The sequence below is a fragment of the Meriones unguiculatus genome, chromosome 18, assembly GCF_030254825.1.
Source record: "Meriones unguiculatus strain TT.TT164.6M chromosome 18, Bangor_MerUng_6.1, whole genome shotgun sequence".
Classification (NCBI taxonomy): Eukaryota; Metazoa; Chordata; class Mammalia; order Rodentia; family Muridae; genus Meriones; species Meriones unguiculatus.
In genome coordinates, this window is record NC_083365.1 from 21,175,290 (window position 1) to 21,194,869 (window position 19,580).

Consider the following 19,580-nt stretch of genomic DNA (forward strand, 5'->3'; position numbering starts at 1 on the left):
TCTCTAATAGTTTAAGGCCAAGCTAGTCTACACAGCCGTATCATGTCTGGACATCAGCAGCACACACCCCTCATCTCCTTTCTCCAGCTCTCAGTCTCTCCACCTCATCTTTTATAATATGAATGAACTAGACTCTGACAGTCTTTCTTCCCATCACTGAGAATAAAATTTTACCTGTCCCCCCTCTTTGATTTTTGAGATGAGCTCTGGCTGTCCTGGGAATAACTATGTCTTTATAGATCAGGCTCATCTCACAGAGATCCACCCACCTCTGCCTCCCAAATACTAGGATTAAAGGCAGGTGCTACCACACCTGGTCTATTTCTCCCTGGACATTTCATCAAACGCTTGGTTTAAATGTCTGTTATTTTTCCACAATGTGGGACTGAGGAGAATGGCTTCATGGAGAGAATGCTCTCCATGAAAGTGTGGGGAACACAGTCTGTAGCCCCAGCACCTTAGTCTAAAAATACACACACACACACACACACACACACACACACACACACACACGTGCGCGCGCGCATTTTAATTAGATGGGCATAGAAACCACCTGTAATCCAATCATTTAGGAAGCAGAAATGAGAGAGTCCTTAGGGCAAGCTAGGTAAGTAGACAAGCTAGATTTGGTGAACCTGGGTTCAGAAAAGACCCTATCTCAAAAAATAAAAATAAAAAACCAAAGTGAAAAACAATTGATAAAGGTACCTGAGTCAACTTCAGGCCTATATCACATCTAACACACATAGACACACACATGTAAACATGTAAGTATACCTACCTGCCTACAAACATGCATACACACACACACATCACACATATATGCAAGCAAAAATTATGTAATATTCACCACATTATGATTACCTGTCTCCTCTAAAAGAGAAACATCAAATTTGAGGCTGACTAATGGGAAATGTTTGAGAAAAGATGGTGAACTACATAAGAGCAAACAAAACAAAGATTACACAACTCCTTTCTTCTTTCATCTCTTAGATCTGCCCACAATTCTAAAAGGGCTATTTTTACTACAAGTTGAGATTATTTAAATGTATATAAATAGTTAGAAAATAGTTAGAACCACTTTATTGTAGGTAACACCCCTGATGTTAAATCCTAGGAAAGAAAATTTGAGGTCAAACTCCAATCCCAAAAAATACAGTTCACAAAGAGCAGCAAGTAGAAGAAAGTACCCTAAGACAAACAGTTTCAAACTCTCCAAAAAGTTTCAGAATAGACATTTTCTAACTTTGCCCCCACCCCACTCTCAAGCTACAAAAGGCAAGACTCCACCCCTCAACTACAGCCCTAGCTCTGGCCTTAGAGAAAAGCTACCCTATTAGTGTCTTCTCCAGTGGCTGTTGAAAACAAAACAAAACAAACAAAAAAACACCACAAAAAAACAAGTTGGGCTGGGTTTGGTGATGAACACCTTTAATCCTAGCATCAGGGTACACAGAGACAAGTTGGAAAGCCAAACTGGTCTACACAGTGAGTTCAGGCTACCCAGGGCTACATATTGAGACCTTGTCTCAAAACAAAACAAAACAGCAACTTAGGAGAGAAAGGCTTTCTTTCAGTTCACAACTCTAGGTTACAGTCCGTTACCATGGAGACCTCAGGAGATAGGAGCTGAGGCAGGTGGTCATACCCACAGTAGAGAGAGATGGAATGTCTGTAGACTTACAGCTCAGCTTTCACTATTCCTCTCCTTTAGTCCAGGTACCAGCCCATGAAATGGTGCTGCCCACATTCAAGAAGAGTCTTTTCAACTCAATCAAACCCAGCTCACAAGCGTTCTCACAGGCCAACCTAATCTACACAAGTCTTCATTAAGCTCTCCTTCCTAGGTGATTCTTATTGACATAAGAACCCAGCCATATTCTAGACATTATAGCATACTATCACTATGCCTGACAAAGCTTCTGATTGCTTTCGGTTTTAGGGACAAGCACTAAGATTGATGTAGAAAAGAAAAGAAAACCACTGAAGATCATTGGGTGACACAAATTTAGTGCTATATGTTTGTGGGCTACAACTCAAACATATTTCTCACCTTTCCAATGTCATATTAATTTGTAACAATCAAGATAAAGTTAGAGAATATAATAATGCAGAGTGAACAAAAAAAGATAAAACTGAAAAAACTAAAATAGTAAAACTAAAAATATTGCATACATGTTTTTGCATACACACACACACACACACACACACACACACAAGAGCCAGGGAAATGGCTGTGTCAAATTCTGGGCCATTCTGAGTGCCTGTACGCACTGTCCCCAGGGGAATGGTGCAACTCTCTTGAGTTTTCCATGCTAGGGTGGATGTTCAGATGATGCAGCTGCTTTTGAAGCATCTATAGTCTTATAAGTGGTCCCAATAAACACTGGTTCACAGCTAGACTGTGGTGGAATCATTTCCTTTTTTAAAAATAACTTTGTTAGAAAACAAACCCCCCCAAGAAAACAACAACAAAAAAAGAAATTTTGTGTTGTTTAATAATACTTTGTATTTATTGACAATTTCATATATATGTACAATGTATCATGATAATATCCACCACACTCAAACCCCTCCTATCTATTCAACACCCTTAAACATGTGTCTTTTCTCCTTTCATTTTCTTTTTGATGCTGTTTTTATTTTTTGCTGATCACAGAAGACAGAAAAATCAGCCCTGCTGTTTTCTCCATACCTCCTCTGAACATTGCCCTTAGGAGCCCTGTGTGCTAGCTGTGTTAGTATGTGCCTACCATCGAGCACCAACGCTGGAAGACTGAAAGGTCATCCTATGTGACATCATGACATCATCTCTCCCAACTCCATTCCTCCAAAAGAAGGGCCTTCTGGTTGATCAGCTGTGCTGGCTCTCTGAACAGAAGACTATTGAAACAGTGCTGACTTGGACCAGGCCTGCTCCACAAGTGTGAAGGCAGATTAGCACCTGGGAAGTCTGAGCAAGAGCTTCCTCAGGGGAAGCCTGGACACAACTGTCTACTGTGATAGATATATAGATACTTTGTTTAATAGGCCACTTTTGGGTGGGGTAGTGGCACACACCTGTAATCCCAGCACTTGGGGAGGCAGAGGCAGGCAGACCTCTGGGAGTTCGAGGCCAGCCTGGTCTACAAAAGGATTCCAGGCAGGAAAAAATAAAATAAAATAAAATAAAATAAAAAAGCTACCATTGGGGCTAGAAAAACGAAAAGGCTCTTGCCACACCAGCCTAGCGACTTTTGAGTTCAGTGCACAGAACACACATATGGATAGAAAGAAAAGCCAACTCTACAAAGTTGTCCTCCGACCTCCACAGAAACTCAGTGGCCTGTGCATATAAATAAAAAAGAGCTTTGCTTTGCTTTGTTTTTTAAAGGGCTACTTTCTACTCTTGTTTGGATGACCTTTCAAATCACTTTTCCACAAAGACTCTTCAAAGCAGTGATCACCATCATCAAGCGTTTCTTCTTTAATCAAATGACAGTCCCATTGGACCTCAGAACAAGCTCAAGTATGAGGAGTAGGATGAAAGCCTAAGACCAGTTCTCAGCAGATGCAAGTGAGACTGGCCTGGGAAACATCAAGGAAAACTGTCTGTCAGATAACCCCTTTTCAGCCCAGACCTCCAGGGCTCCAGGTATTACCAGAATTCTTATTACCCTTGACTCACTTAAGAGAAAAACAGAACAAAACAAAACAAAACAACAACAACAAAAAACAACCACTTTAAACTACTTTTTGTATTTTAAAAGAATTCTCCAGTTTCCCTGTCTACTTTTTCCCTGTCTATTTTTGTATAGGAATTTGGCACCAGCAACAACCTCTAGTGTCAGGGAACTCTGTTCTTCAGATGTTTCTATGAATCTAGAAGCTAATCTTCTAAGAGTCACAGTTGTGTTTAGAGAAAGGGGAAAACAAGTTAGACAAAGCCAAAACAATGACCTTATTCCTTCCAAATCCAGCACAAGGCCATACTTTCGGAGCTGAGCAGCTGTGCTGCTGGCTGAGGGGACAAACTGCAATGAAAGATCGTGTGTATCTCCCTCCCCCTCTCAGGCCTGCAGAACCCATCCAATTGCTACACAAAAGGGCTTTTTCTTATAAACTTCTCTCCCTCTACTTCTGTCTCTATCGTGAATGGAAAGAAACAACACTAGGATGGAATGTACATTGCTCTGCAAATATTCATGAGAAAATGCTCTGACACCCACACATGGCTGAGCTCCCCCAGCACATGCATGAGCCAGGAGAAGGAGGTGCAGAGAAACTCTGACATCTGTGTTTCTAGAACCAAAACGGCTGGAATGATGTCTTATAATGGGCAACAAGATTCAAGAAGGTGAGGCTGGCGATGCAGCTCTGTGCAGAATCGTGTGTCTGGCACATAAGAAAAGTACTAGAATCAATTCTGAATGTTGAATGCTTAAAAAAAAAAAGTCTGCTTTTTAAAAACATTTTATTATTTTTATGTGTTTTGCCTGCCTGCCTGCCTGTGCACACTACTCTCAGATGCCAGAAGAGCTCATTAGATCCCCTTGAACTAGAGTTACAGGGGTTGATGAGCTGCCCTGTGGGTGCTAGAAATAGAACCTGAGTCCTCTGGACGGAGCAACAAATGCTCTTAACTGCGGAGCCATCCCTCCAGCCCCAGTGCTTGCTGCTCTCCAAAGTGACCCACATTCAGGTCCCTGCACATATAGTGCTGCTCAAAACCACTTGTAACCCCAGCTCCAGGGCATCCAACAACCTCTTCAGGCCTCCACAGATACTCGCCTTCGTGTGCATATATGCTCACACACAAACATAATTTAAAATAAAACCATCTTTGAAAAAAGAAGGCAGTTTTATCTTACCTGTCATCTACCGAGGTAATTAAACAATTAGTTTGCTAGTCATTAAATGATCATTTAAGGTGTGTGGCCCTGAAAATACAGGAACAAAACTGTGAAGGATGCTGTGTGTGCAAGCCTGGACTCTGCTGTCAGCAGCCAAGGGTCTGATTGTTAGTTCTATCACTCAGTTGCGTGACCTTTAGAAGACACTCTGTCAGAGCCCAAAGCTACACTGAAATGGAGCTATAACAACTCTGGAAAGTAATGGAATTCCAACGGTGCCTGCTACCCAGTGAGCTCTCCCTTCCATTACATTTTAGTTTCTTCTTTATATTTCCTGCTCCTGCTGGGCCTCCAAAATCCCTTTTCAGTTTCTGCCACTTTCTCATCTTCTTTATTCTTTTCCCAAAGCTTTCATTCACTCTCCAAGTTCAGTAGATTCCAAGGACATAGAAGAAGTAAAGGCCGGACTCCTCTCCATATCCTCCTTACTTTCCTGAAGTGGCAGATAACAGACTCCGTCTTCATTTTGTAAGAGTGGGGTTCCCAGACAGAAGTGCTGTTTCCATGACAGCAGCATGGAATCAAACCCTGGTCCCACGAGAGAACCAGTAACGGGTGCTCCATTACTCCTCATAATGGCAATAGTTCCATTTTCTCTCACCTTGATTCAACACACAGCTGGGGTTAGGGCTGGACTAACAGCATACTACCGGCCATACCGGGACCTTTGTGCTGCAGTTCACAGTGCTACCTACCAACACCATAAGCAGCAGACATTTCCCTGCAATGTGAGGACAATTCTGAATTTGCAAAAAATGCATGCATGTGTGAGAGAGAGTCTGACTTAATGACTTGCTCTGTGTCTAGGTCTTCATCTTTAAAATAAGTTTCTTTAGGCTAGGAATACACATTACACATTAGTTGGTAGAGTCCTTGCTAGCATGCATGAAAGCCCTGGGTTTGATCCCCATCTCTGTATAAAAACAGGCTGGGTGGTTCTTACTTGTTATCCTAGCACTCCAGAGGTGAAAGCAGGAAGACCAGAAAGTCAAGGTCATCTGTCTCATCTATATAGCAGGGTAAGGACCTCTGGGGAGTAGATAAAGTCCTGAATGAATGTGTATTTTGACATGAACACAGCCATGTCAAGGACCCCAATGTCTCAGACCCATGGGGACAGCAAAGCCCACATCTGGTCCAAGTATGGATTTCAAAAATGACTGCCTTCAGCTAAAACCAGTGTCTGTAGAAACTGTCTACCACAGTGTCCTCCTCCTGAGTGGCTGCAGCCAAAAACTACTTCCTTATAGAAACCTCTTGCTAAAGCACCATGGGATTTCAGGCCCGTGTCTGTCCTTTCTTCATTTCACAGCCTGCATGATAGTCTCCTGGCTCTTCTCACCTCCCCCACTCCTCTTGCATTATTCTAGCCCCCCAGGCTCTTCCAGATATCACCCCTCCCAACACCCTGCCCCCTCCCCCCGAGCTGACCCCCTTCTCTTGAAGATAGCCCTAGCCACACTGCATCTACTTCTCTTTCTCTCTGCTCTGGACTCTGACAGATGTCTCTGGGTGTTCTCTCATTCTAACCCACAAGGGAAACCTTCTCTCACATCATGGAGCGGCCACTGTGGTGGTTCCTTTACTGTCCCTCGAATACAGTCATGTTCCAGGGAAAGTGCGTTTCCTCTCCAAGCTGCTCCAGGTTTCTGACATTCTCAGAAGTGGTGGGACTCTATTTTCTCTTTTTTTCTCTCCCTCCCTTTCTCTCCCTTTCCACTTTCTGGCTCCTCTCGAAAGGCCTGCAATAACATACTCTGGTGTTGTGTGGTGTTTGGTATTCAGTGTACTATGAAGACCAAAGAAGTATAAAAATGCCAGAAACCACATCTTTTTACTACTGTAATTTTAGTTTTAGATTCAGTGCTTGTAACGAGAAAAACATCCTCACCCATACAATTTTTAATTTGGAAAAGTTACAAGTGTTTGGGTAATGTGCTTTAGCTAAATAACAAACTATTTTAAAATGAAGAGTCCCAGGGGAGTAAAGGCGATTGCTTTACAAAAGGCAGGGCATGCTTTTTGTTGACTCAGTCTGGTTTGTTGTGAACAGCCACTGCCGTTCTTGGTGGGTGGAGCTGAACTAAATTCCTCACGGAAAGTGTTACAAACATACAATAGGGCAAATGCAATGTGTGCAGCAGAGAACTCCCATCCTAGCAGTGGCTCATCAACAGGAGGAAGTTAGCGGAGTTTTCCAAGTGGAGCATGCTGGTCCCAGGAGGAACACCCAGCTTCAAAGAAGAGGTAGGAAAAAATGTATGCTTGTTTCTCATGTGCTGCAAGAGAACAGGCCTCATGACAGGATTTTAGCCCCAGCACATAAAAACTCTCATAGCTACTGAATAGGTGGGCAATTAACATAATTACTTTAACAATTCCTTCATCACATAACTGAGATATATACTATCACAGAAATGGTAACAACACACACATTCACATACATGTAACTAATAACAAATAGGACACAGAAAGGTTAAATAGCTTGTCCAAAGTAAGACAGCAAACTAGTATCTATGTCTTAATTCAAACCTGGGTCTAATTTCAGAGTAGAAATAGATGTGCATTAGTATAGATTCACACCAGGAAAAACAGATTGATTTTGAAGAAACATTTTGGCTGAACGTCCAAATATTTTAAAAAAGGGTGTAAATACAATTTAGATCATCAAAGATCTGCCTTAAGAATCTGCTTTAGGGCTGTGGGGTTAGCTTAGTAGGTAAACTCTTATGCTCCCATTCTTATTAACATCTTGGCTACTTCTCCTGTTGTTATGATTAAATACCTTGACAAAAGTGACAGAATGAATGGGCAAAGTTTCTTCTGGCTCACAGTTCAGGTTACAGTCGGTTACGGCAGGGAATGTAGGACAGCAGACGCTGGAAGCGGCTGGTCCTGGGAGGCAGGACGTAGTGAACGTTAGTGCTCACTTTACTTTTCCTCTTGATGTAGCCCAGGACCCCAGTCCACAGAACGGTAGCCTCTCAGTGAGTGCATCTGCCGCCTTAACCTTAATTAAGGTAATCCCTGCAGGCGTGCCTAGAATGCAGAGGCCAGTCTGCCTGGTGCTTCCAGAGCGCATCAAGCTGACACCTGAGCTTAGTCATCACATGACCTCTCTATCTGTGAATTACCACCATCAACACCTGTTGCTTTGTTTTTGAGACAGGGATTCAACCGTGTAGCCCTTAGCTGGCCGGAACTTCACAATATAACCCAGACTGGCCTCCAATTCACAGAGATCTGCCTGCCTTTGCCTCCCAAGTGACAGGATTAAAAGCATGTGTCATCACACCTGGCCCTAGGGGACATTCTTGTTAACACCACTCAACAAATGGTAAAAATCTTATTAACATTTATCTGTGAATGGTGATACCTTGTTAACAGGTATCTCTGAATGCTAATGTCTTGCTAACAGTTATCTATGAATGATGACACCATTTATGGATGGTGACACCTTATTAACAGTGATGTCGACAGTGGCACCTTGTCGACATCTAGTTCACATATATATGCGAATATATATACATATATCTACACATACATGTAGAATGCTTTTAATTGCCACATGTTTGAAAGTGATGTTTAATCCAGTGTCAGAAATAGTGACAAATCAGAGAAAGATTTGACAGAATAGGCTACACCCAACTCTCAGAAGAGAGAGAAAGGGAAACTACTTAAGGGGCAATGCAGAGAGGAGGGGTAGTGACAGTTTTACCGGGACAGTAATAGAGAAACAGGCTGCAGAGCAAGAACAAGCTAGACACAGGTGAAGACAGAATGAGCCAGAGAATGAGAAGGAGCCAGAAGATTCGAAAAGAATGCTGGAGTTAGTTTGAGGCAAAGCAGAACAATTCAGAGGCTGATTTAAAAAGCCAGATTGAATCAGTTAGCTGCTAGAGGAATTTGAGTCAGAACAGCTGAGTTGAACCAGCCAGCCCAGAGCTCAGTAAAAACTAGAAAGGGTGAGCTCACTAGGCAGTAAGTTTTAGGGGCTGAAAACATTCTAGGTCCAGGTTAAACTGGATGCTAGAAGCTTCCAGAACTAGGCATACGTTAGCAGAAGGAGGCAATAATCCTCCAAGACAACAGCTTAACCAGGCGAATAAAAGTGCTTTTTACACACACACTCCAGACACACGTATGCCTGTGTGTCTTAGATAGTCTGAAGCAGCTCTTACAATGGTCATGCTTTCTGTTAAGAAAAGACCAATGTTTTTTATGCAGTAGTTCCTTTCCTGGAGTTTTTCAGATCTCAGTGGAAGTGTTGCAATACCAGTAAGAAGTGGTACATACATTACATACATTGCGTGTTGGAGTTAAAAACAAGACCTATGGGGATGGCTCAGAGGTTAAGAACACATGCTGCTCTTACTTACAGAGGACTTGAGTTTGAATTCCAGCATCCATGTCCAGTGGCTCACAACTGCCCATAACTCCAGCTCCAGAGGATATGACACTCTCTTCTGGCCTCTAGGGACACTGCACTCATGTTTACAACCCCCCCACACACACACACATTGAAATAATTAAAAATAAAAATAAGGTCTTATGCATCATTCCGTAACTCTGAAACAAATGGGTAGTTTGTATTCACAGATTCGCCACACAAATTTGCACAGGCACGTGCCACCATGCCTTGTATATTATATTTTTTCCCTCAGTTTTAGGATTCAACTGTCATAAAGTACCCCAGTTACTGGCAGTATTGGGATTTTCTGTGGCCTAGCAAAGCTTGCTGCCATTATAGGACTGGAAGCAGAACCTTCTACAGTGAAGTGCTTAACCAGTACAACACAGTATTAGGCTCCTGCTTCCCAGAAACAAAGATGCCCTAAAGATGCACTAGTCACACCTCCAGTTGCCTTAGCAACTTGAGAAAGAGACAGAACTACAAGAATAGAGAAAATGACCAGCAACACCCTGAGCCAGCAGAGCCTTAGCCCTCTCAACCCTCAGCCAGCGGATCTTTGGGATTCACCTCCTATAGACTCTTGCAGTCTGGCAGACGAGCTGCCTGGCCCTTTCACACTCTGTGTAGGAGCACAAGTACACAGGTAAGATCCTAAGAAGAGGGTGCTGGAGAAATGGCTCAGAGGATAAGAGCACTGATTGCTCTTCCCAAAGGTCCTGAGTTCAATTCCCAGCAACCACATGGTGGCTCACAACCATCTAAACATGAAATCTGGTTCCCTCTTCTGGCGTGCAGGTGTACATGCTAACACACATTGCATAAGTAATAAATAAATAAATCTTTAAAAAAAAAAAGATCCTAAGAAGATATTCAGCTCTAGGATCCTCAATCCTTCTGCTCTACATAATTCAAGGCCATGTTTGAGGTGGGCCCTACTCACCTACTTCAATAGCAGACTCTCTGCACTAACCCCACATGAGTCACACTAAGGCCTAGATTGGAAATGGACACTGGCCAAGCTCCTAAACCTTCACCGAACAGTCTTCTCCTATCTCTTTGAGTGATTAAAAAACAAAACAAAACAAAAAAACCGATGCCACTCACTCCCATTTCTAACTAACGTCACAAATAACAGCCATCACCCAGATTCCATGCTAATTTATCTAATTTATCCCAGTTATAAAAACTGAGGAGACAATGCTATCATAAAAATAACCTTAAATGGTCCACAATGTATTAGGTTTTTCTCTTGAAAATCAGTTTGCATTGAGATTTTTTTTAAAGCTTAAAGTACTAATTAGAGTATTTCGAGCCTGCAACTGCCAATATATATATATATATATATATATATATATATATATATATATAAATTGTTTTGTTTCATTTTTGTTTCCCAAGACATGGTTTCTCTGTGTAGCCTTGGCTGTCCTAGACTCCCTTTGAAGACCAGGCTAGCCTTGAACTCACAGAGATCTGCCTGCCTCTGCTTCCCTGAGTGCTGAGATTTCAGGCATGTGCCACCACACCTGGTTGCCATAATAATCTCAAAAAGTAAATTTACAGCAAACATTCATAAGAAGGAGAATAAAGGAGAAATGCCATTACCACTTCCTGAGATGCGTATCGAGGGTCCTCCGGATTGACTGACCAATAGCAGTAATCAAAGCCAAATGCCACAACCTTCTCCCGGGTGTCTCCAAAGCTCTCTGGTCGACTGTCCACCTAAAATTAAACACAGAACCCAGTGTCTTCCCTGTTGGGTCATTGGACAGTGGCTCTTGATTATGTCCCCCTGCAATTACAGAGACCTGGACTAACTTCCAGAATGTTTACAACAGCCTCAAAAGGATGGAGCTGCCTGTCTCTATCTCACTAGGAACAAAGAAAGACCCAAAGAGCTCGTCCACAGATAACTGGCCTCAGGGAAGTCAACAGCTGGGGAGGTGTATGGAAGGCAAACTAAAGTTTGTTCTTGGGGACTATAGAGATGGCTCAGAGGTTAAGAGCACTGGCGGCTCTTAGAGGACCTGGCTTTGATTCTCAGCATCCACTTGGCAGCTCATCACCATCTGTAACTCCAGGCCCAGGGAATCTGATGCCCTCTTCTGGCCTCTTAGGGCATGAGGCACACACAAGGTCCACAGACATACATGTAGGCACAACACCCATACACAGAAAATAATAAATATCCTGTAAAAAGTTTGTTCTTCCCCCTGATGGGAGAGCAGCCTTGCCAGGCCACAGGGGAGGACAATACAGCCAGTTCTGATGAGACTGGATAAGCTAGGGTCAGAGGGAAGGGCAGGAGGACCTCCCCTATCCGTGGACTTGAAGAGGGGCATAGGAGCAGATGAGGGAGGGAGGAATGGTGGGATTGGGAGGGGAAGAGAGAGGGGGCTACAGCTGGGATACAAAGTGAATAAACTAATTAATATAAACATAAAAACTTAATTAAAAATAACTTTAAAAATAAAATTTTAAAAAATGTTTGCTCTTGGCCAAGCTTCATTCTCTAGACCCAAAAGTATGAGATCGTACAACAAAACAGCTGAAGTGATTAGCAAGAGAGATAAGCAAGAGAAGGCAGGGAATGAAAGGCCCTTTGTCCTTAGGAGCGCCTGTTTAAACTTTGGCAGGGCTTATTCTCTTTTAACAAGAGCTAATGACAAGAGGAAACAAAATATATCTCAGAAGTAACACGAGAGAGGGCATAGCACTGAGGCCTGGGGTCTAGATAACCTTCACTCTGCCTCAGTTCTTGGGAATGCTGGCTCACTCCACATGCTACCTACAGCAGCTCTCTGGTGATCATCTTCCTGGCTTCTTTCCATGGCTCAAGATCCACAAAAAACTCATTCATCTTCTGTGTGAGGAAGGGTAGAGGAAGTCGACTTCTAGAAGGAGCAGAGGAGGACAGAAAGAAGTGCCCTGTGTCTGTCCAATTGTGCTCCAAAGTTAAGTAGTGGAAGAAAATCTGCAAGAAGGCTCAGGCCAGTGACTAACTCCCTTCTGGGATCTGAAGGCTGATGTCCGATGTCCGGACCACATTATGGCCAAAACAAACCCTGTATTGCCATGCAAATACTCAAATTCCTAATAATGCTCTGGATAAAGTACTATCAGTTGAGGGGCCCAGGATAAAGTTTAACTGGTGGCTGGGTGAGTTAGATAGACACACGAATTATTCCTGACATGAGTTGAGATAATCACAGCCCTTATTACATCCCCTGGGTTTAGTTTCAAAGCAGCTACTAACCAGTTTCCAAAACAGGTGCACCGTTCTAGTTACCAGAGCATGGATCAAACACATCTTCTGGACTATAAATGCAATTCTTTTGTTGTTTATTTGCTTTATGATCGATCCGAGCTTTCTCCACAATTCTCTTCCATCTCCTGCTCTCTCGTATGTTATACACCCCAAGAGGCCTCTTTAATTATAATAGTTCTTAATAGAAAATCAAACACAATTCCAGGCTTACCTTTACATTCCTGATTTTTGCCACTTTGTCATCAACTTCCACAATAATTCTTCCCCCTTCTTTGGTCTCCCTAAGAAATAAGAACAGAATTCAAATGAGAAGAAACACTTTTTGTTTTGTTTTCTGAGGCAGAGTCTCAGGTAGCCCAACCTGCCTCAAGTTCACACTTTAGCCAAGGATGACTTTGAGCTTCTGATCCTCCTGCCTGATCTAACCGAATGTTAGAACGACAGGCATGATCCACTACATCTGACACCTACTTAAAACACACACACAAAGCAAGCAAGCAAACAAAAACAAGAAATCTATTAGTTCCCCTACTCTCTCTCATCCCTGTCCCCGTAAGTGAAATGACTGTCTTCATAAACAGCTGAGAGCATAGAAAGCTTCCGCTAAGGAGCGTGCCTTCTGAGATCAGGACGCTTTGACTCTGGAATCACTAACCATCACCACCACTTACTCTGGTGATCTTCTGTGTATAAAACACCATATTAGATATAGATATTGTAATTTACCCATCCATCCTGCTCTCCTAGAGTAATTATGTAACTTGTCCAAGGTCACCCAGCCAGGACCTGTAGAACTGGGATTTACATCCTAATTTGTCTGATCCTTAATTATAATTTAAAAAATTAGGCTTGGAAAATATCTTTAGCCCAGCACATGACACAACTTCTCGTTGTCTCTGGACCACTGAACAAAGAGCATTTGGTGTCCTCTCTGCCGACACATTGGCCATACTTTTACATCTGAAGTCAGAGTGAAGGCCAAGGTACTTAAAGAATCTTCCTATATTGCCTTTGCATGGTAATACTACTAGCAACTAACCACCCTTTACATGTACTTTAACGTTCTTTTTTGCAGGGCGCGGGGAGGGCTTAACAACATTCATTTTAATAGGCTTATTTAATAAGCTTATTCTGATGACCCATACATCTGAAGACCACATTTTTCATAGCAAAGACCTCCAGCTAAGCTGTATCTGGAACAAAGCCCTAGATTTAAAAAAACAAAAACCAAAACTTTTTACTAGCTAAGTGGCCCTTTTGTCACTGAAATTTAAGTTTGAGTTGGATTTTTTTCCTCTTAAGGCCTTGATGTACTCTCTTGTCCACTTTACAGAAGACAGTACCTGAGAAAGGAGAGGCATTCTTTTGTGGTGAAGGGGATCGAACCCAGGGTCTCATACATCTAGGCAAAGTGTTTTACCACTCAGGCATACCCTAACTCCAGAGATGTTCCTAATCTCCCAGGATCATCAGTTCATAAGAAGGTAGAATTGCTCCCAAACACTCTGCTCATCTACAGAAATGCTGGCATTAAATTTTAAGAGGGCAGAAAGCTGGCTTCAGCTGGTCTTAGTGACACATGCCTAAAATCCCAGCATAGGCAGAGGAAGGAGGAGGAGAAGGAAAAGAAGAAGAAGGAAGAGGAGGAGGAGAAGAAAAAAGGAGGAGAAAGAGAGGAAGGAGGAGGAGAAGATGGAGAAGGAGGAAGAAAGAAGAGAAAGAAGAAGAGAAGGAAGAAGAGGAGAAGGAGGAGGAGAAGGAGAGGGAGAAGGTGAGAAAAAGGGTGAGGGAAAGGAAGAAGGAAAAGGAGAAAAAAGAAGAGGAAGAAGAAGAAAAAGGAGGAAGAGGAGCAGTAGCAGCAGTAGCAGCAGCAGTAGCTGGCTTTAATGGGTTCAACTTAGTCCTATTAATGAAAAGCCCCAAGCAAGGCAAAGCAGCCACAACTACCACTAGCCGTAGGGCCTATCAACAGAATCCATCTTCAGAGTCATAGGTTTTGGATAGAAATAAGTTTACAGGCTGCCTACATCAAAATTAAGAAGAATAGGAGAAAGCTCAGTTATTTCAAATGTTTGGAAGAGTGGATGATAACCAGCTCTTTGGATAGATTTGATGTATGCTGTAAGTTGAAAACCACTGTCCTAGAGGAGAATATAACTGAGAGGCTATACATTTGTACTCTTTTTCTCCTTCCTTTTTTTCTTTTGGTTTTCTGAGACAAGGTTTCTTTGTGTAGCCTTGGCTGTCCTGGACTTGCTTTGTAGACCAGGCTGGCCCCAGAGATCCATCTGCCTCTGCCTCCCTGAGTGCTGGCATTACAGGCTGCACCACTAGACCTGGCTTTGTGTTCATTTTTGAAACTCAAAAAAGAAAGGAACAGATAGAAAAGAGGTCATAAGAATAAAAATAATCACTAAAAAAAAAAAAAAAAACAAAACCCATGACTAACACCTGATTGGACATGAGAAGGTAACAGAAAAGAAATATGATCGAAGTCCATTTACACATATGTGAAAATGTCATAATGAAGCCCATTATTTCATATAACTAACACATGCTAATAAAGTGTTTTGTAAAAGATTGACATGGTTATTCCTATTTTATAGATTAAAAAACAAAAGGTGGAAAAAAATGTATCATGTGAAAAGCACAGGGCAGTGGGGCAGAGTACAGGATTGGTAGATATGTTCTTCAGTGGTGGGTGAGTTTGAGTTGACAAGGACAGCATCTCAAAATGACAAACAGAATTTCTGTTTGTGGGAGACAACTAAGGTCAAGGGTAGGACTTCAAAAACCGCTTCTGTGCTGTTATTTTATTCAAGGTTTCCCCCAGTCCTATAGGACAAAGGCAATTTTGAGCATCTTGCAGAGGAGCAGCATGGTGTAGTAAATCAAACCCTGCTTTTAGAACTTAAACAAGACCATATTCTCATTTGGAAAAAATAATGTAAGCTTAAGCTGATGACTTACTTGAAAGTTGGAACAGGCTACATAATCAGCAGATTCTCCACATGCAAACCAGCTTCAATGAACAGAATTCATTGCAGAATTCTGTGGGAATTGGGGAACGTCTGGTCTAGATTTCTTAGCTGAGATCACACTGAATGCTTACATAACTACCTCTGAATCTGTGGTTGTGAATCTGCAGGCTGCTAAAAATCTGCTCATACCTGGAGATCAGGAGGCTTGACGATCGATCACTCTCCCGCCAGCCTCCTCACTGGAGCTAAAAGTAAGTTTCCTGATTGTTCTTCGTTTTTGTTGGATGAGATATGTTATGCTTAGCAATCACTACACATAACAAAGGCATTTCGACATCGTTTCTTAATCTAATCCATGCTATTTGAAAGTCCTGGTTTCCAAGGATAAAAAGTCAAGAGTGCTGCTATCCTGAGAACCCTAAAAACAGCTTGGAAAGAAAGACATCTACCAGCAGCTACTCTCTCCTGGATAGCAGCTGCTCCCAGAAAGCCCCCAGCCCTGAATCACCCCATTCAAAGCTAGATGTTTAAAAACCATCTGCCAACCAAAACGCAGCACTTTGGGGCACACTCTTCTTCTGTGTTCCCCTGTCCCACTGTTGTCATTCTGTCAAAACTTTTCCAAGCAAATGGCCTCTACAAGGACAAGCCTAACTCCACATGGTACCATTTTTGTCATAAGAGACGATGCCTTTTTTGACCTCTGTCTCCATTTACCAAGTCAGCTTGTGTACCGGACATTTGAAAATAAGCTACCAATTCCAATATATGTCAACTGTTCTAGAACCACACTCTGCCAATTTTATCACCGATCACTCTCCTGCTTCTATCCAAGCAGGTGTCCAAGGCTTCCACCTACACACCAACAGCCTAACTTTGCTTTTCCCTTCCTGTTCTTACTTCAGAGAGCTCTACACTCCCCCCCTTTTTAATATAACTTTTTATTTATTACAATCTATTCACTTTGTATCTCAGCTGTAGCCCCTACCCTCGTCCCCTTCCAATCCTTATACTTCCCTTTATCTGTCAGAAAACTCAAAGATCATTCAAAACAGTCAGACAGCAACTCTTGCACAAAGCCTTCTCTGATTTCCCAGGTGAAGTGAGTGGAAAAGAGGATGAAATACACTGCTACACTCTGGCTGCCTCAAAGGTCGAGAGGTGCAGAATCAGCCACAGGCACTGAGGGCGCCAGGAATAGACATTTGGAGTAACTTCCCCTCTGTCACAGTTCCGTTCTTAAATCATGTCAGCTGTTAAACACAGGATGAAAACAGTCTATCTGGACCTCAATTTCCCTCCCATATCCTGACGATTCTTTTTCCTACGTCCTCAGAGTGTGTATATTTGAACACACACACTCCAGTCCTCACTTGGGTACTCCCGGGATACTAAGAGGAGTGGGGACGCCCATCCCTGTGCACCTCACGTCATGCTGCGTGAGAAAGGCCCTACTAATTAGAACACCAAGCCTCAGCCAGGGTCCCTAAAACTCCCGTTAGCCGGACACCATGGACGTGCACACAAGGCAGCGACCCCTGGAGCCACAGGAACTGCTGTCTCCTAGGACGCGATGCCCTGACCCTTCAGGCCTTCAGGCCCCTGAGCCCTCGGGGCACTGTGTGTCTTATTTTTTTCCTTCGCTCCAGTCCACCGCAAGGAAGACAGGGATCTCGCGCCCCTCTGTTCACTTGACGCTTCAGGCGCCCCCTCCTGCCACACTCACCGCTTGCTGAGAGGCCGGACCCTCACGGCCACCCGCACGTTCGCCATCCCTCCGCCACAACCCAAGACCCACACGGCGGTCCAGAGGAAGCATCCCTGGCCGGCATCCAGCGAACAGACCCAGTCACAGGCACAGCAACAGCCACAGACTGGCCCGCCCGCCCCGCGCTCCTCCAGGCTGCAGGGCCAGCCTCGCCCGAGGGGGCGGGGCCCGCCGAGCCTCGGCCAATCCCGAGACAGGTGGGATGGGCCTCCTCGCCTCGCTCCACCCTCTCAGTTCCCCGAACGCGCCCACCCAAGCAGGAGCAGCACTTCCGACGGGGGCGGGGCCCGCCGAGCCTCTGCCAATCCCGAGACAGGTGGGATGGGCCTCCTCGCCTCGCTCCACCCTCTCAGTTCCCCGAACTCTCCCACCCAAGCAGGAGCAGCACTTCCGACGGGGGCGGGGCCCGCCGAGCCTCGGCCAATCCCGAGACAGGTGGGATGGGCCTCCTCGTCTCGTTTCACCACACTCACCGCCCTAGACGACCCGCCCAAGCGTAGGCACAGCCCGACAAGGGCGGGGCATGCCGAGCACCCGCCAATTCTGAGACGGGGGTGGGGGGGAGGGCCCGGCCACCTAGTCTCGCTCCGCCCATCGCAACCTCCTCAGACGCCCCCAGGCGTGCCGTAGCACCTCTTTTGTTCTACGTTTTTGGTTAATACTCGAAAGTTCATGAAGTAAATATATATATTAATTTATGTATATAAATATATATTTATGTATATAAATAAATATACAATATATATTTATATATTGGTCTGATAGGTCAAAACTGAGGCTAAATTTTGGGTCAAAGTGAAGTGGAGCCTATCGTGGAGGCTAATTAGGGCCGGAATATTATTATTGTTAGTTCAAGGTCAGCCTGGGTCATACATTGTAGTTTGAGGTCAGCTTGGGGTGCAGCGTGAAATCCTATCTCAAAACAATGAAACGTGCAAAACCAATGGTTTTGTAGTTTTAAGGACTTTTCAATGAGGAATAATTCTTTTTCTTTTTTTTTTTTTTTGTTTTGTTTTGTTTCTAACTTACTGGCAAGTTTCTCTCTATTGCCTTGAGACTTGACTGCCGCCCGCGCAGTACCTACAGTACAGAGCAAATGCTTTCTGACCAGAATTGGTTTATTCAAATAAGAAATAGCTGTTTAAACCTTAAAGCCTCAAGCCCAGCTGGAAGACGAAGGAACCAAAACCCCTTCACCACCAGGGTGAGCAAGTTACTATTTTATATAGACTCTTAAAGAAAGCAGTCACTGATAGCAGTGACATTCCAATATATTTGAGGACATTAAGGCTGAGGACATTAAGGCTGGTTATTTCGTAGTATTTTCTAAGTAAGCCTCTATTAAGCAGGCATTGTCTAAGCAATCAGAATGCATCAGCCTGGTGAAACTCCTGACCTTATAGAGCTGGTCAAGTACAGTAATGGGTAAAACAGTTTTTTAAAAAATTTAAATGTAGCTAGGTGTGGTGGCACACACCTTTCATCCCAGCACTCAGGGAGGCAGATGACTGAGTTTGAGGTCAGCCCGGTCTACAAAGCAAGTCCAGGACAGCTAGGACTGTTAAACAGAGAAACCTTGTCTCAAAAAAAAAAAAAAAAGTTTTAAATGTACAGTAAATTAAAATTTAAGAGTACGTTAAAAAAAAAAGAACAAAGTTGCACAGAGAACAGGATCATGACATCAAGGCTGGTCTGTAATCAGAGTCCTGCTTCAGTCGAGGCAGGAGAATTTTGAGTTCCATGCTAGCCTGGACTGCATAGTAAGACCTGGTATCAATAAACAACAAACAAAGCCATGCTGTTGTGTGAAAGGTTAGACAGAGGGAACAGGTCAATATAAGGCCCTGTGTATGCAGACAGCTTTAGTTGGGATAGATGAAGATACAGAGCCAGGATCATGACATTAACATGAGGCCGCAGTAGTCTCTGGATTTTATTCAGTGAACTGGGAAACCATGGAAAAGTTTTGGAGAAGAGTACAATTAGCTAATTTATATGGTTTCTCTTGTCTTCATTTTGTGGTTGTTTCGAGTCAGGTTTTCTCTGTGTAGCCCTGACTGTCCTGTATTTCCTTTGGACCAGGCTGTCCTTGAACCCACAGAGATTTGCCTGCCTCTGCCTCCCTGAGCGCTGGGATTACAGGCATGCTCCACCATACCCAACTGGATTTTTATGTTTTTATTTTCAAATTGTTTTATATTTGTGTGTGTGTTTGCCATAGAATGTGAGTAGAAGTCAAGAATGTCATACTTGATTT

At 43.4% G+C, this 19,580-nt stretch overlaps 1 protein-coding gene across 4 annotated transcripts in view; it reads right to left on the reverse strand.

Moving 5' to 3' along the window:
* Stard9 (StAR related lipid transfer domain containing 9) overlaps positions 1-17,458 on the reverse strand; it is an 89,055-nt gene extending 71,597 nt beyond the window's left edge. For all 4 annotated transcript variants that reach the window (XM_060372007.1, XM_021639363.2, XM_060372006.1 and 1 more), the window contains exons 1-3: positions 17,282-17,458; positions 12,786-12,855; positions 10,912-11,028 (exon numbers count right to left, since the gene is read on the reverse strand). In XM_060372007.1, the coding sequence (XP_060227990.1) occupies positions 10,912-11,028; positions 12,786-12,855; positions 17,282-17,328 (234 nt within the window). In that variant the 5' untranslated portion in view covers positions 17,329-17,458. The remainder of the gene's footprint in view (positions 1-10,911; positions 11,029-12,785; positions 12,856-17,281) is intronic.
* Between the last annotated feature and the right edge of the window lie 2,122 nt (positions 17,459-19,580).